We start from the raw sequence: 18,618 nt of genomic DNA on the forward strand, positions 1-18,618 counted from the left end.
GCACAGTTTGTGGTTTCTCGTACTGTCCCTAGTTCTCATGCATTCTTGTGCAGGGCTGCAACCCTGACGAGAAGGAGAGAAAAAGCTTGTACCTACAGTATACTGACTGTATGTACTACATTTGTCTGGTTTTGATTTCTGATGAAAGTCATGATTGGAGTCAAACATCTGTGTGTATGGTTAGTGAAAAAATACAAGGCCTATTCGAGCAAAAGTATGGTCTTGATTTTGGCATCAATTTGCTGCACAGGTATTTAATGAGGATCAAAATGCTTTGCCCTCAGCACACAATCTGATCCAAATCATTTTCATGAATATGGTAACTTAGTTTAGACTGACTAGATGGCAGAAGAGAGCCAAAGTCATGTTTATTGTTTCTCCTCTGTAAATCTCTGCAAATCTTTGACATGCTATAATCTAATCTGACTTCAGCATATTATTTAAAATATCCACAAGTGCATTCTCAAATTTTAAAGGAAAAAAGAACACATTTTTCCCCCTCAAATCATCTTGATGATTATAATTAGTAGTAATGGTCACAATGCCTTGTTTTTGAGGGGCGCTAGCCCCTCCAGCTCTTTGTCCTAACCTAAGGAAAGGAGAATTTACTCTGCATTTTGTGCAGAGTAAACAGAAACATTAAATGCCATTGACAATGAAAGGAGAATTTACGTCATTATGTGTCTGAGTAAATCGGCTTATGAGGTACGATGATAAGAGCGCCCCTCACTTCAAACGGGTGTGATTCTTTTTTTGTATTATCCATTACCACACAGCCATAGTCTAATCTCCTCTGGCACTTGCTTTATTTTGATTTCATCATCATCATGATCGCCACACAGTTCCCATTGCCACTCTTTGCAAATTGTGCTAATGTGCATACTAGCCAGCTGACTTCATGGTTTGGTGAATATAGTAGCTAGTTAGATCATGATGTGGTATCAAATCTAGTGACAGGTATACAGAGGAGGGTAGGTTAGCCTAGACATACAGCTATCAAAACATATGAGATACTTTGGAATAATATTTTCCACATCTGTGTTTACTTTTATTCAACATCAAGCTATAGACTAGAAGACGGTCATAGTGTTAATATCCAAAAATTCACGCAGTCTCAAAAATGTTCTCTGAAGGCCTTCCAGCTTCTCATCCAATAGGCCTACAGTAAATGGATGCTTGCTAGGAGTTGTTTTCCCCCCTGGTCAAGGGATCCAAAACATGACTCAGATTATGACGCAGACTGTAATTTTTTCGACAGCCTGCCTTACTGTAAAACAAGAGTTCACACAGGGATGCGTTTTAGTAGAACGTGGACCACACAGAGCGTGCTCGACCAGCAGCTTGGTGCCGTTTGAAGCATGGTCCAGTGGGAGAGGAGAGAGTAGCCGCCCACAGTTGGGGGGCGGTGGGATGAAAGCTGTGTCGCTTGCCAAAAAGAACCGATCTGCAAGCTTACTACGTGTTGGGATGCAACGTGTTTTTAGCTTGTAGATCCGTTCTTTTTGGCAAGCGGCACTCTTGGGCGATGGAGCACGGCGCGCCTCAGTTGGGCAGTTCTGTGATCAGAGGGCCTCTCTGACAGATGCTTTCTCGATAAGCATCCCCCCCGGAAGGCTCAGCGGGTGGAACACACAGGCGGGCCTGGGCCGTTAGCATAGCGAGGGGGTCTTCCTGAGACCGAGCATTGATGTTAATGTCTTCAAAAGGAGGAAAATGTGAGTTTAACAATAACTGTAGCAGACCGTATTGCTCCTCCATGGGCTGGCTCAAGTGTCCCCCAGGAGCCCCTCATGTACATATTAGAGCAGGTGATTTTTTTCACCTAAATACTGGGTGGTTTGACTTTTCTTTTTTCTCCTTTTTTTTTTTTCTTTTTGCCTGGCTGAATGGATGTGGTGTGTAACGGTCAAAGGGACTGAAAAATAAAAATCCTCTCTCTCGACGATACCGCACAAGAAGAAATCTTCGTAGTAGCTCCATTGGTGTTCTGCTCTTTTTCCTGAATTGCAGTGCTCCTGGGTGTGTTTCATAATGCTAGTTGGACCGGAGCAGCCTGAATGGATGGCCCCCAAGGGGGGGCTTCTGCACTCTCCACCAATCTATCAGTCCCCCTAGCCAGGCCAACGCAGAGTGGCCTCTGCTGCACTGACCCCATCATATTCACAATTTATTTAAAATGGACGGTGAGACTGGTTTTGGTTTTTGTTTGTTTGTTTTTCTTTTCTTTAAGGGAAATGTGATCATATGCAAGCCATTGCTGTTTTGCAGATGTTGTTTTATTGTGATTGCCAGAGGAAATGTTTTGTTAGTGCTGACATATTTTTTTTTCTTTCTGGTTGTTTTTGCTGTAGATTCTCAGTCATTTCGGGTGCTCTTGGATAAACAAGAAAACGTAATGGTCAGTTGCCTGGACCACCAGCTGTTAGCATATTTTTAGGGTGATACTTGTTTCCGCGTTCCTCACTCATAGTCAATTCATATCAACATAATAAATACAATTATAATAACTATGATACAAATTATATGCATATTTGCAAAAATAATAATAATAATAATAATTTATTTTTATAATATAATAATTCTGTGGGTTTTTGGTTTTTCCTAAGTGGAAGGGAGACAAGGTAATTACCCTTGGGGCAATTAGAGAAAGGAGCCGAGGGAGCTGCAAAGTCATTTTCTAACCCAAACATCCTGCCTGGTCCATGCAGGGCCAGAGTGGCCCAGCAGCCTCCTGGAAGGCCGCTGGCTGGCTGGCTGGCTCACAGGGAGCCGCTTGCAGGGGAAGCGGATCAGGGTTTGTTTTCTTTCTCTGGAGGCATGCCTCTGAAAGCTCTGCCAGATGAACGGCACCTGAAATGTGCAGCTCTTTTATCGTCGGTAGAGGGAGTGACTCGTTGCACTGCACCCAGCCAGGAGAGTACACATCTATAGCTACCCGGCAGCTTTCTGTACTCGCCTTACAAGGGGGAAGGCCCGTGATAGGCCTGTGTAAGTCAAGTTATGTGGTGAAATGAACAGTAGCTGCATGCGGAGGGGATGTGGGGTCAATAGGTTTGTAGTTTGTACCAAGGTTACACCATATCCTTTGTTATTGTCTAGTGTAATTTAGAAGAAAATTCTGCTCTTGTAAAATTGTATTTATTCCTTTCTCAGAATAATACATTTCCATGGTATGTGACCGGTAATCTTGGCTACAAATGTAAAATCTCACAAAACGCTTTCTTGACATGTGACTGCTAAACTCCAACTTTTCAATGGCTTGAATCCTACCATCGCCATTATAATCATAATTGGAGAACATTCCGCGAAAATAGCAGATACGACAAAATAGCAATACGACTCATTGTGATTATGTAGATTTGCATGCAGACCCCTGGGTGACCCCGGTCAGCAAAGTGTAAGTGGTTAAGGCCTGAAACTATTGAGTAGTTGACACTACTGTAGTTAGCTGCACTCTTTGGATTTTGTTCTAGAGATATTAGACACATTCCTCTGCTGCCTTCAAACATTAGAAATACACAAAATAAAAGCGGAAATTACAAATACACCTGTAAAATGACAGGCAGACTAGCTGCTTATTATATGCAAATATTACATTATTATTGCATCATCAATATATAATCTGAAAAGAATCCAGAAAATAATCTGGATTATTTTGAGCCTGATTCGATACTGATATGGCATTTGTATGGCCGATTCAGATACGCTACCATTTATATCATGCATCATTCACTAGTGTTTACTGTTTACACATGTCAGCAACATTTTAATTTTTAAACAGTGTAATATACTATTTTATATTATGTATATATATTACATATGTAATATATTGTGTAATAAATTCCCTGCCTAATTCTTTATTTGGATGTGCTACCCACATAATGTATACAATATACAATATACAAATATTATGGTATAGTGGTATGGTTGTTATGCCATGTCATTTACATTCTTATTTATATCAAAGATGCCACATCCATGCATACATATGCACAGAAAAGTTACAGTTCAAGTAAGGAAATAGTTCATGTGGTTGCTTGTATATGCTATTATACTGCTACTGGGTTTGAATTTAGAGGGTGTGGGGACCAGGTGTGTAGACTGTCTGTAACAACCTGTCTTTTTGGCCGCCAGCGTGTGTTGTCTTTCAGTCTACACATGGGAATCTTTAGTTTGCTACAGAGAGAATATCTGACCTGAAATGGATTCCAAAGGCTCCATATAAAGCCATATTCCAACAGTTATAGGGATACTAAAGGAAATAAAAAGTTTGTCAACATTGTGGATCCAACATCGTTGTGAGAGAGACAGACCAACAGACAGACTGGATAAATTCTGGATAAATTGAAAGGTGAAGAGGAGCTTTAAGTTGGCTGTCCGACTCTGCGTCTGGTCTAGTAGTTGTGCATATGATATTAGAAACATTCCACCGGCTGTGGTGTCAGAGTACCAACAGTACAGGCCAAGGAGAAGTTCAGAAGCCTAACGGCTTGTGAGTGAGACGCGGCGTCAGGAAATAGACGGGGTGGAAAGCTTTGTAAAACAAAAGGCCTACTTGAAAAATCTAGCTTTGTGGGAAAGCTAAAAAGGAGGGAGACAGGCGTTTGGCGTGTTGATGAAACAAGCTCTGGTCCATCTAAAGCGACTAGTGGGCTGACTGGATGACAAAAGTAATCAATTTATTAGTCCTTCCAAAAATAACCCCTCCCTCCTTTCCATCTTTAATTCACATTGCACAGTTCTTAGTGCAATTTCTCCCATGAAAAATCAGAGGTGTGTGTGTGTGTGTGTGTGTGTGTGTGTGTGTGTGTGTGTGTGTGAGAGAGAGAGAGAGAGAGAGAGAGCGAGAGAAAGAACGAGCTCATATTTGCATTCAAGACTGAATGAGAATTAGTCTTGGCTCCATGCCAGGAATCCCTAATGAGCAAACATTGGATGACATCATTTTTTTTCGGGGGGGGGGGGGGTTTGGAGGGAATTAGCTTGATTAGAGCAGCCCTCCACTCTCACCTTGGCCAGGCATCCAACTCCTCTGCAATCTCCCTGTCAAAATCTCCACTCATGCTCCTTTGGTTTTCAGGAGACTTTTTTCCTTCTTTTTTCATTCCTCTACTTAATGTGGAATAAATACACTTGAAGAGGGAAGAAAAATGAGCAACGGTGCTGACGTTTCGTTTAGCTCAATTTTGTTATTTTGTTGAACATTTCTAGCTGTTAAAAGATGGAGTTGGGGGGGGGCTCTGCATGAGAGCAAAGGTTTATTTGTCACTGTGAGTTTGCACAGTTCCTTTGCTGGAGTGAGGCTTGCCATCGGTCCTCTAACAACAACAAGCCTCGCCTGCCAAACTTCCTAGATAATTAGTGAAGCATTTCACACGCTGCATAACATCAAATATGAAACGGAAAATTTACAAATTAACCATGGTTACCAATTAGGTGTGGTGGAGTTTTTCATGGAAGAAGTGTTGTTGATGTTTCAGCACATGATCAGTCTGAAACAAGCCTACTGTATCACCTGAGTGCAGTTTGCAACAATCCACGTGTGTGTGTGTGTGTGTGTGTGTGTGTGTGTGTGTGTGTGTGTGTGTGTGTGTGTGTGTGTGTGCGTGTGCGTGTGCCCACGCTTTGTTACGAGACATATTTATTCCAAATTCATTAGTTAATTCACTTAAGTTTGTTTAGAAGTCAGGCCTCATAACTGATTGTAAGAACTGAGATAAGTGCGAAAAGAATGCGCTTGAATGTGTTTTAATCGTGATTTAATGCAGTCACTTGTCTTGAGCGTGATCATCAGACACAGTGTATGTTTTACATTCTGTTTCAGCATTTCCTGGGTGTGTGAGAGGCAGTTAAAATTTAAACACAAGTGAAAACTTAAATGTGATCAAACAATGTTTAGTTTTTCTAAATGTTGATTATTTAACTTGCTCTTTGTTTAGTCTCTGCCCACTTTAGAATGCCAGTCAATTCACATTGTCATTAATTACACATTCGCCATGATTGTTTTTGCTCAAGAAAGACAAAATGGGCACTTTACCAGGCAACACACAGTGATTCCCAAGCTTAAAGGATAATTGCACTTTCTTTCTGTGATTTCTTTTTCCTGAAGTGCTCTATGGATTTGGTATATATAGTGCTGTGCTGCGTGCATGGGTTGACTCTGTGGTAATAGCCAGGTGACTCATTGATTCCCAATGCAAATGAGTAGGAGGGACAAAGGACTTCTTCACTCAAATTTTGGGCAAAATTGTCTGGTTGATTGGTTGATTGTTATAATGCTTTAGCGTACATTGTAGAGATGACCAGGATTTGTCTGTATAGCAACTTCTACACTACTCGCTCAATGACATCTGCACATCAAACGACAACAGACAAAGCAAAAATAGACACTTTCAACCCCAATCTCTCTATCTTTCTCTCTGTCTCTCTAAATATGTCTCTCTATCTCTCGGTCTCTCTTGCTCTCACACAGACATGCACGCATACGCACAGTCATGCACGCATACACAGGCTTACGCACGCATATGCACGCACGCACGCACGCACGCACACATGCATGCACAGACAGACACTATTGATCCTACACACCTCATCATCACCACACCCCATCCAGTCACACTCGCAGCCCCCTGCCCCAGTGCGGTGGTCGGGGGTGGGGGAAACTGTCACTGTGTCCACCGCGGCAGTCTGGGGAGTTGAACTTGACTGAAACATATGTCTTCAATTTTAATAGCCCTCCTCTCCCCCCAGATGGCCTGGAGGGTGGGGGCGGGGTTGCGGGGTGGGGGGGGGTTTGGGGGGTTGGGGGTTGCCTGAGAAGCTGCGTTTCATGTAAGAATAATTTGCACTAAGTAGCTGGGCGATCTGTTTGTTACGCTAGAGCTGACAGTTTGTTTATGTTTCTTGAGGAGTATGATGGATGGGGCGGGAGTTGATGCTAATTAGCCTAAATTGTCGCGAAGAATGCCGAGGGTCTGCGCCGCGCCGTAACGCGCCGCCCAGGCCAGTTTCCATTGTTCCCGTCTCTTCGCACTCTGGGCGTAATCGAACGGAGCTTGGGCCCATTCATCACGGCGGCGAGCGTCAGCAGGAAGTGAAACGAGTGAACCAGAACGCGGTGAAGGGGGAGGGGCGATGAGGGTGACCGCGAGGTGGAGCTGACCAGCGGTGGGTGACGGAGGGATGTCACTCTCTCTCTCCAACCCCGGGCCAATCGGGACAGACACAACCTGGGACCAACGGGCCATGAAATTATTGTTTACTCAAGATTCTTGACCAGGGAAGATTAGCAGTTCTTAAACGCCTCCTCTGTCGCAGTTTGACAGGCATGGTCAGCGGCAGTGGCTCGGCCATCAGGGAGAAGGTCAACACTCAGTGTCTAGGAACTTGCCTGTTAAAAGGGGAACACAACTCAGATTTCTATATGTACCATCCAAAGATTGTGAACACAAATAACTGTGTCTCGCAAAGGCAGAAACCAGAGAACTATGACTGAGACAGCACAAGTGTCAAGTCTGGAGTTCTACTATAGACACTGAATGAGAGTGAGGTTCCCATTTAACTTTATCATGATATTGGATGTTGCAGGATTCTTGTGGAAGCCAAAGTAGCGCGTAATTGGTCAATCTTTGCCCCACGGAAGATTTGTTAGAGGAGACTTTTTTCATCTCACATCATGTCTCGGAGCATATAGGCTTCAGGGCGTAGCTAGCTGGCCAATTGACGGTGTCAAAACCCATAACATTCATGCAAAACGTTGAAAGAAGTTTTAAAGCCAAGGCTTAACCTTTATGCAATCACTTTCAAGGATGTTGTGAAATTATTTCCCCAGACATTGCATGGATATAGTGAAACATGCATCTCGTCATGCAGACATGGCTTGTTGCATCCCATCTCCAGGAGTGGAACTAGTTACTGTAGATGCACTTCAATTACTCTTGCTTCTCCTTCAGTAGGATAACTTGGTATGCTTTCCACCTCTGCCCTTCCCTGCCTACACAGTAAAGTCCTTCTCCTTCAGTAGGATAACTTGGTATGCTTTCCACCTCTGCCCTTCCCTGCCTACACAGTAAAGTCCTCAGTGCTTTTTGGGTTGGGGTTTAGCGAAGGTCTAATTGATTCCTCATTCAGATATATTTTTATCGGATGCGAACCACGAACAAATCCTAATCTAGCCTGACGTGGCTAGACTAATATCACTGTGTGGATATTAGTCTGGAATCTCTGTGTGGAACCTGCATTTCCAAGGGGCGGATACAAAAACAATGCGTCATAGTGATAAACCGACCCCATATTTGCATTCTGGGCCATGATTGGTGTTCCACAACATCTGGGGCAGCGCGATCCGAACACAACCGAGCGAGGCCTGACACTTTTTTTTTTTTTTTAAGATATTTTTTGCGGCTTACGCCTTTATTGATTTTTTAAGGGATAGAAAGTAGGCTGACAGGAAACGGGAGAGAGATGGGGGGATGACATGCGGTAAAGGCCGTGTCGGGTCCGGGAGTCGAACCCGCGGCACACCGCGACTGGATCACCAGTCCGGTGCCCAGACCGTTACGCTACGGCCTGGGCCGAGGCCTGACACTTCTGCTAGCCCCTCCAATGCCTGGCTTTGTGTGTTCCGACCATGACATCATGTGTGTGGCCAAGTCTATGGAGTTTGCATGACGAATGTTCTTCCGTACATCAGAGTCAATGGCAAAGGACTTCATCATCATATAATAATACATCAGAGTCAATGGCAAAGGACTTCATCATCATATAATAATACATCAGAGTCAACGGCAAAGGACTTCATCATCATATAATAATACATCAGAGTCAACGGCAAAGGACTTCATCATCATATAATAATACATCAGAGTCAACGGCAAAGGACTTCATCATCATATAATATGATGTACATCAGAGTACATCAGAGTCAATGGCAAAGGACTTCATCATCATATAATATGATGTACATCAGAGTCAATGGCAAAGGATATAATATAATATGATGAGTGTGATTTAGTTATATAATATATTTTATAATATATTCACGTTCCATCCATGTGAGTGTGTACAGTACATGACACAAACAAACAGCAGTTTTAAATCAGAAATAAAACGTAGCCACCTCTACCGTGTGGTACTGCAGCTACAGTCCTGTCCCTCCACTCAGTGTCGCTCACCCTAATTAGTTTTTGCCGCTTTTACCCCCTCGTTTATTTGTTCTCATTGGCTGTTTTTCCTGCAACAGGAACCTCTGGAAAAGAAGTGAGGAAATCACTTAAACAAATACTCAGGCCTGCTGTTAGACCCGTGCCAGGGCCCAGGTCGCACCGAGACACTCGCCTTGAGTCTTGACCAGTGCACCGTGCTCATGCTCATTCATAAATACACACACATACACACACATGTGCATGTGCATTGTCAAAACATACACACGCATGTGAACAGAGATGAACACAAACATGTGTTTGTGTGTACACAGTCACACACACGTACACAAATATACAATTAAACGAACTAGAGCGGGGCCCGTGGGGCCTCTACAGCAGGGCCCGTTGGCCACTGGCCTACTTGGAACGATGCAAGTTGGAAATGCATGCCCCACCCAGATATTATGTCTGTGTCCCTTACTCCCTTTTTTGCCCATACATGGAGTTCTTTGTCAGGCATGCCCAAATATGGAGTCTATGCCGACGACTCAGAATGATGTCAGAACAGGCCAGCGCCATATATGGAGCCCCCGCAGAGGCCTTTTTGGGGTGGGCCACTGCATGCCCTGTGGTGGTGTGGAACGTGTGTGTCGAATTTGATAGAGTTATGTGGATTAGAGACAGACAGACAGACAGACAGACAGACAGACAGACAGACAGACAGACAGACAGACAGACAGACAGACATTTGGTGCATTTATGGATAGAGAGAGAGATGGCACATGCGTCAGTCATTGGCTCAAATGCACACATAAATGATTTGGGAGATCTCAATAGTCTATGGCCACAAAGATTGGTCCTGCAACGGTGCCAAGCAAACATGTTCGTATCCCACAGGGGACCCCCATGCCTGCCATACATCATAACCACCTTCTGTTACGACAGCCACAGCGCCTGGTGTGTCGCACCGCGACTGACAACAGTACAACAGGATTGACCCTCGCACTCTGCTCTCCCGAAGCAGCCCGACCTTATTTGCTACATCACCGCCGCGTTTAGCCCGACTCGCACTGGAAACAAAGCCGACACGCCATCTGCAAGTCATTAACCCCTGAACACGTACAATACAACGATGGCGTAAACAAAATGGCATTGCCATAATCCCTATGAGCGGGATGTGTTAAGTCCCGGCTAACAGAGAACAGAGCAAGGCCAAGCTGAGTGGACCCAACACATGTTCAGCTTCACACGGGCACACTCCTTTTGACATGGATTTTTCCACACACACACACACACACACGCACACGCACACGCACACGCACACACTCACACTCACACTCACTCTCTTGCTCTCCATGAGTTACCATTTGGAGTAGGCGTGCACCTTTGCCTGCAACAATGTATAGGTTCAGTCTCTGCACAAGAATTTTTTTTATCAACTAGATGAGAAGTTTGTTATTACTATTATTTATAAATGGCTGATTGAAGTCTTATCATTGGTGGACAAAAATATCAAAACTACATACAGATACAGTATGTTATATGTACAGTACATGAACCTCACATTCAGTGCAAGTTCAATACTCGACACGTGTCTAAATGCATTCAACTTTAAATCACCGCGGTAGGATGTGGAGTTGGCGGCCGGGGGGGTGGGGGGAGGGGGGGGGGGGGAGACGATGGAGAGAGAGGAAGTGAGTTAGCCTTGGATGGGCAAGAGTGAAACCTGAGCATGATTGAGTTATGGGGGAAAGGAGACCAGAGCCCTGCGGCTGCCAGTCTGCTGCAGTGTTGTATACATGGTGCTCTTGTCATGCTAACCCCTGTTAGCAAGGGGGCGAGGCTGTGATGGAGCTATCGGGACCCTCCTGGTCCTGAAAACGTCTTGTCATCTCTTGTATATACACAAGTAGGTAGCGTTGGTCTGTGTGTATGCTTGTGCGGTGCCAGCGACATTACTCCGGAGCCCTCTGGGACCCCCCCCTAGCCCCCCCCCCCCCCCCCCCACCACCCCCCTTTGCACCATCGCGTTGCACGGCTTCCCTTTCCCCTCTCTGTGGAAATATGCTGTCTGTGTCCTCGCATAATTGCCTAAAGATGGAGGCTGTAGTGTAGACGCACTGTAGGAAATGTGTTCTTCTTCGGAGGGTTAAAAGATTACCTTTCTTGTGGGCTTCATCCTCACCTGCTTTTCAAATGGTGTGTAACGTGGTTGAAAGTGGGGCATAGATGAGGAGCTTTGGAGGGGCATTAAAGTGCCCCCATAAACACAAGCCCCTCGCTATTAAAAGGATTTCCCTTAATGTAATTTTTGTTACCACAGGGAACCTAAGAGACCTAGTTCTTATTTCCCATTTCTGTCCTTTTTTTTCTCCAATTCTTTTTTTTTACTCATCCCATCTTGCACAGCATGTGAGGTGCCGTTTAAACTGTGGGAAAAAAATGGCCTGAACAGAATGTGGTACGGAGCCCCTTGCTCTGCGACTAGCACTACCAGCACTAAGCAAAAGCAGATGTTATAAAGTTTACAGAAATCAGAACATTATTTTCCTGTTTCCATTGCATTCTTCTAAACACTTAGTGAACAAGCTTTGAAGTCACCCAAGAAATCTAGTCTGCGGGAGAAACGATAGGATCTCCTGGAGCAATGAAGCCAAGGGGATGTGTGTGTGTGTGTGTGTGTGTGTGTGTGTGCGTGTGTGTGTGTGTGTGTGTGTGCGTGTGCGTGTGCGTGTGCGTGTGCGTGTGTGTGTGTGTGTGTGTGTGTGTGTGTGTGTGCGCGTGAGGAGGAGAAAGGAGGAGGAGCTGCAGGGAAAGGAGGAAAGTGAAGAAGGAAGGGGAGGAATTAGAGAAGTGGAGTCGTCGGTTCTCTCCAATCCGCCTGTCAGATGATCCCACCAGGTTGAACCACCTAATTGGGATTTGTTGGCGGATCGTCGGAGCTCTCCAGAAACCTGTCCACTGCTCTGATGGGATCTATGGGTTGCCGTGGAGATAAGTGGTGCTGTTTTTAGGCAGGTCTGCTGTGGGTCTTGATCACGGCAGCAGATTTATAACTTCTGACCGTGTCAGATATTCTCACCACAGGGCGGTGGGGGAGGAGGGCTGCCAAGGAGCCCACATCAGGTCCCCGTTAGGCCCGGGTTCTTTTATGATACGCTGAACACTTTTATACCGCATGAGTGATGTGCATGCCTGGCAGGCATGTACTGTACTGTGTGTGGAGGCCATCGTGGTAACACCCCACCCCCTGCTCCCAATTCAATAACCACCATCACCACCACCACAAGCATCATGATGCTTTTATCTGTCCCCTGCATTATCCTATGTCTGTATAGTTCAACATTCTAGGACACGTAGGTAGGTGAAGGCAATCAACGTCCTGGTCTGCCATCCCATCATTTCACTAAATGCGAGGTCTTGTCAATGTGAGCATTTACTTGATTACAGTGAGTAAGTAACATGTTCTTCACTGATGTAGACACCAAGACAGATTCCTGTAAAGCCAGCTATTGGACTTGACCAATAAAGCGGTTCTGATTCTGATTAGTGGACTTTGCAGCCTACTCCTTTTTTCCCCCTTAACATTATCAGGTGTAAAACGACATCATTGCTTTTACGTTCTGACGCAGGAAGGGGGAGCAAGTACAGCAGTGTACACAGCAAACCTGCAGTAAAAAAGTGTGACTTCTTCTTAAGATGGCCACATCTGTGGCGCATTAGGATGCAGGCACGCTCTGGCAGGTTAACTAACTCGCCATGTTACCCTGAGTGACTGACTCTCCTGAGAAGCAAATGGATTGCAGCGGGTCTTGATGTGAAGCGCATTGAAAAGCTCCTACAGCGTTACGGACGCGTATAGGACTTCAGTGTCACTCACTGCTTGGTTTTGATTTAGCTGTGCAAATCGCTCTTGTTACCACATATTAGGAACATGGTGAGGATACAAATCCCATCCTCCCTCTCTCTTCAGGTCCCTGGGCCCGATCTGCCTCGTCTCAGCCCTTGTTGTGCAGTAATGCAACGTGGCATGTGAATCATGCGCACAATGTGGGTCTTCATCTGACGACTACAGACAGGACCTCACAGGACAGCTGCGTTGCAGTTTCCTTTACTCTCATCCTCAAGACTTAGCAAAGACATTCACTCCCCTCCCTCTCCCTCCTTTTATGCCTTAATTCAATAGAGAGTTTGACAATTGCAATTTGGGTAAAGGCAGAGAGGCCTGGCTGGCTTTCCTTCGGTAATATGGGATTACGGTGACGCGGCCCACTCATGCACGGCGGCCATTCCGTGAAAACGATGCATCTTTGCCGGGCATTAGCCCAAAAGGACCCCCGCCCCTCCTCCATGCATCCTCCTACTCTCTTCGTCTAAATAATACAAAAGTGCCCGCTTTGCAAAAGTTCTGCGGAAGATTGCCAGATTTGATAGGTGCTGAAAAACTCCTGAGAAATCCTCCAGGGGCTGCATTTTTATTGAGTGTGAGGGATTGCTACATGTGTGTTAGTAAGGTAAGAGGTCTACCTCTGTGCTTGATGGGGAAGAGAATTGAAGGGAAAGGATGATGTATATGTATAAAGTAGACCTGTCGGTATTTCCGTCCAAGAGGGGGCCTTTTTTTCTTCTTTTCTTTCTCTCCTTCTTTGTTTGGATTGTTTCTTCTCCTCACGCTGCCTTGTTATCATTGGCTGCCTGGACGGACGGTGATGCTGCAGCGCTGGAAAACGGCTGGTGTGATTTTTACTGGAGGACAGGGAACACGGGTCATAAAACTCGCCTCCATTTTCCATGGCCGGGGGGAGGGAGAGAGAGAGGGAGAGAGAGGGAGAGAGAGGGGGAGAGAGAGAGAGAGAGAAAGAGAAAGAGAGAGAAAGAACTGCCAACTTCCCCCCCCTCCCTCTTTCCTTCACCTTCCCTGTCAAAGCACAAGACCTCTGTGGGGGAGAGGCATGACTGTGTACTGTATGGGAGGGATGGGGTGGGAGAGCGTTGTAGATGTATGTGGACACACACACACACACACACACATGCACACACACACACACGTCACACGTCGCACACACAAACACGCACACACACACACCACAATAGAGAGAAATGGAGGTCTTACCTCACACGTGGTCTGACGGAACCATATTTTACCTCCAAACAAGCACGGCAGGCCCAGTGGTTGGTATATCATGACATCATTCTTTCTTCAGGGATTTGAGTTATTCTCGACCACTGTGACGAGGGGTGAGGGGGAGTCTCTGTGGGATGTAGAACAACAAGCAGCCATCCTGGCACTTTGGTCCCCAGGGAGAGAGGAGAGAATCCACGGTTTGGTCCCCAGGGAGAGAGGAGAGAATCCACGGTTTGGTCCCCAGGGAGAGAGGAGAGAACCCACGGTTTGGTCCCCAGGGAGAGAGGAGAGAACCCACGGTTTTCCGCATTCTCCAGGAGTCTATAGGTCTCCAGTTGTGTCTCCGTCCTACAGACAGACAGACAGACCATTTTCCTACCCTCCAGAGACTTAAGGTTGTATGTCCTCTGGTCACCTCCGTGTTCTGGCAGATTCTTGCGGCGTGGAAACTTTTGGCCACGGCTGCTGATGTTGCAAAGTAGCTTGACGCATAATATAAATACATTTGGAGTCACAGACATCATTGCCCATAACGTTAGTCACAGGCCCTCCCTGGTAGAGGTTTGGCTGACCAGTGCCAGAGAACTGGGGATGCCCGTTCAATCACCAGTGTCTGGGTCAACGTGGGAGTGTTTCGTTACTCAGGAATCAGACTGTGACCCGGGTCAGATCCACGGAATGCTAACCAAGGGTCACATCACTGCCATTCTCCGCCATCCGGACCACCATTAACGCTGAGTTAATGGTGTAAAAATGGACCCGGCGGGGCATATATGTGAGCACGTGCCCATGTGAGGGTGCATGTGAGTCGGACAGTTGGCTGCAGAAATCCTCTTCCGCCTCATGCAGTTCTTCAGGGTGTGAGAGAAGAGAGAGGTGGGATCGGGGGGGGTATGAGGGGGTGAAAGATGGCCCCGGAGAACTTGAGCCAAGCCGTGAAAGTTTAAGTAAATATAGGGGGGAATCACCCTGGTGGTCTGGGAGTGCCCTCCCCTCACTCCCATCCCTCACCCCCCTAGACCACGCAATCCCCAACTGATGTTTTCTCTCTCTGCTGCCCTTGTTTGGACAACACTGCTGTGGTGCCCCTGTGGCCCAGTCCTCTACTTATAGCACAACATGCCATGCCGAGAACTACCCTACTGTATAGAGCTGTGACTTAATGGATGAGTCCTATATGTTTCCATTTCTATAGATAACACGGGGCAGAAGAAAAAAACTATGGTACACTCGTCCCCATAGATACCGTCGAAACAGAGTCATTTTAGGATATTGGTTAACCTATACCTATATATCTAAACAACGCAACGTCTATTTAGCATTTTTTGTTGCCCTGTCGGAGTGTTGGTTACCCTAAATATCTATTGTGTATTTCTGTTAGCCTATCATGATGGGAGTTGCGTCCACTCATATATTTTGGCTGTCTCCACTGTTGACAGACAGTAAAATGGCCAAAATTGCTAGCTTCGTAATGCTAAATGCAAACGGCATCGAGGGAGGGTGGCACCATCGGCAGCTGTACCCAAGAAGTACCCAGTATTCAGCCAAATTCCAGACTGTTCATTGGTCTCTATACTATATACTTTACTATGGTCCTGTCACCATCATTATGGCCAATGTTAAACAGTATTTTATATATTTATATAATGGGTATGACATTTTATATTTTGCAGTATTTACCATTACCATATGCTTTGCACACCAAGACTACATTTTTGAGCGGTGCCTTTGTGTGTCCCTGTGTACAGTATGTATGTGTGTCTGTCTCTGTGTCCGAGCACGGACAGCTGTAACACCTGACGTGGCCAGTAGTGTACAGCACAGAGTAAAGTGGCACAGAGTACACTACAGTACGAGCCCTGGGCGCGTTCCTGGGGGTCTGGATGTTCAGGGGACCCCCCGGGGGGTCCTGGAACATCCCCCACACGGTAACTCTGTCATTTCTCGACCGTTTCGGACGCGGGAAGGCTCGCCAGAACCGGGCCGCCATCCTGGGCACATTCCTGGGGGTCTGGATGTTCCAGGGACCCCCCGGGGACCCCCACACTGTAACTCTCATTTTCATTTTTCAACTCAGATGTTTTCGGGTAAAGTACAGTAGAGAGCACAGTACACTACAATACAGTATACAGAGCATAGTACAGTACAGTAACTATAAATAAATGTATAGTTGCACCACTCAGTTCACACAGGTGTGATTTTTAGATAGAAAAGTATACTGTTTGCTATCATCTGCTATAGATTTGTCCAAATATTATTAGAGAATAGCTTTCCCCAACTATATCATTAGCAATCAAAAGGGAGCTTTCATTGTCGCAAATGCGAAATCCCTTCTCAGGCGAGCAGGTGTGCGTGCCTTGTGATTAAATTAGTGCGTTTTTGGAAAAGAAATGTGTGTTTTAGATTATGATGTAGCATGTTTTTTTGTTTTGTTTTTTGCTCCCCCTTCGCCGTGCGTGCGTGCGTGTGTGTTCTGCGTGTGCTGGGCCTGCGCACCTTGGCTGGGAGGTGCCTGGACCCCGAAAGGGATGTTTAAGGGGGAAAAGCTGGACTGCAGCTGTTCAATAATTATCTCCAATGTGAACTCGGGACACCTTGAATTCATAACGATGGGTACCATCTGATACCACAGCTGAAATGATACAAGAACTCTGTTTCTGGTTTTCACCGGGCGATACGGAAAATATTTAGGGATGAGATGAACAGAACCGAAACCACAGATTAAAGAGACATGGCCCCTTAAGGGTGTGCGCCTTTTTTTAAATGTGGGATCAATGCAAATTGCTCGTTGATGAGTCATTACACTACTCAAGCGCAGCGCTAATACTGTCGTTTAGCTGCCAGATACAGGGTTTTATATGGTCATGGCAACCTGTCTCTCTTCCAGGTCTTGAAAAGTTATAGGAATAGGTAAACATCCAAAAAGCCTTTGCAAAACCTGTGGGCAGCCACAGCCACTGTTTTACATTGAGGTCATTCTTTTTTTTAAACATGGCCACACAAGTACCTATTGTTTCTTCTACAAAGGTACGTGTAGAACCCTCTTACCGAAGGGAAAAAAGAAAAACCCGTTTGCTTTTTGGCAGAGAGAAGGCAATTCACAGTATGTAATGTGAGATTATTGCAAAAGTTCTAGAGTAGAGTAGAAATGTGTTTGGACCATCATGACCCGTAGCCAACTAGATCCTGTCACAATGGGTGTTTGTAGCTCGTCAGCCCACCGGTGGGCTGCGAGGGTATTGCAACCCTTTCTCAAGTTCCGCCTGTGGTTGTGCCCCTCTTCGCACCCATTGGTTGCCGTTTTGTGGGTGGACAAAAATCCTCTCTCTCCATCCACTACCATTGAAATAACATGTTTTTCAGTTGCTTCATATTGATATTCTGTGCACTCAATTCTTATTTCAAACTTGGTGTCAGTAAAAAGGAACATCACAGGTGCAGCTTGGTGACTGCACATATCATGTTTGTTTTTAGTTTTTTCCAAAAAAGTTGTTTTAGCAAATTCAATATAAACAAGGTGGAACCAGGGCGGAACAAGGCAGAAAGAGCCTGCTGGTTAGTCAGTCAGGGACCAATCAAAAGGCTGACAAAGGGTGAAGAATTGTATGATAATAAATAAATGATATGGTATATATATATTTTTTTTTTAACCTTGAGAAATGTGTTGTCATTGTGATACAGATGCATAGCAATTTAAATTACATACTACCTTGGCTCTCCATTGATCTGAGCTGGAAATACAATCGATTGATTGATTGATTGACCATTCAAATAAACACATTGTGGAAATGCACGCGGCTCATCAGATGGGTGGGCTGCTGCGAACACTGTTTGATTGTAAGGCGGGCCCTGGTCCAGGAAAGCTTGAGAACCACTGTTCTATAGCTTCAGTGGAAGCCCTGGAAACCCTGAAGCAGTTCTAAACGTGGTTGGATGTAAGCAGAGAAGGATGGTAGAATAACAGAACGTGCACTTTGTTCACCCCCAGCCAGCAGTAAAAGGTCTAGAGACTTACGGAGTCAGAGACAGTTTAACTCTGGGTCGTAAATATGTATTTGGCCCTTTCACTCTTTTCTCTCTCTCCGTTTGCCTCTCCGTTCTCACTCTCCTCTCTTGCAACACTCTTGTTGCCACGCTAGATGGAGGTTTTGGTTGCTTTGGTGTCTACAGTGTGCGTTTGTGTGTGAGTGAGAGGGAGGATGAAAACAACTGTGTGTCTGTCTGTGTGTGTGTGTGACAGACAGACAGACAGACAGACAGACAGACAGACAGACAGACAGACAGACAGACACACACACACACACACACACACACACACACACACACACACACTCTGGCACACCTAGATGG

The 18,618-nt window shown here is 45.6% G+C and overlaps 1 protein-coding gene across 2 annotated transcripts in view; it reads left to right on the plus strand.

Annotated features, from left to right (window-relative positions):
• Positions 1 to 18,618, plus strand: part of slc25a21 (solute carrier family 25 member 21) — a 123,223-nt gene that overhangs the window by 14,107 nt on the left and 90,498 nt on the right. The window contains exon 1 of one of the 2 annotated variants that reach the window (XM_083791789.1): positions 1,658 to 1,715. The exons of the other annotated variant lie outside the window; for it this stretch is intronic. Coding sequence (XP_083647915.1) covers positions 1,688 to 1,715 — 28 coding nt within the window. The 5' untranslated portion in view covers positions 1,658 to 1,687. Of the gene's footprint in view, positions 1 to 1,657; positions 1,716 to 18,618 lie in introns of those variants that run through there. 2 annotated transcript variants of the gene reach the window in all.

Source organism: Protomyctophum parallelum, assembly GCF_964188405.1.
Source record: "Protomyctophum parallelum genome assembly, chromosome: 20".
NCBI lineage: Eukaryota > Metazoa > Chordata > Actinopteri > Myctophiformes > Myctophidae > Protomyctophum > Protomyctophum parallelum.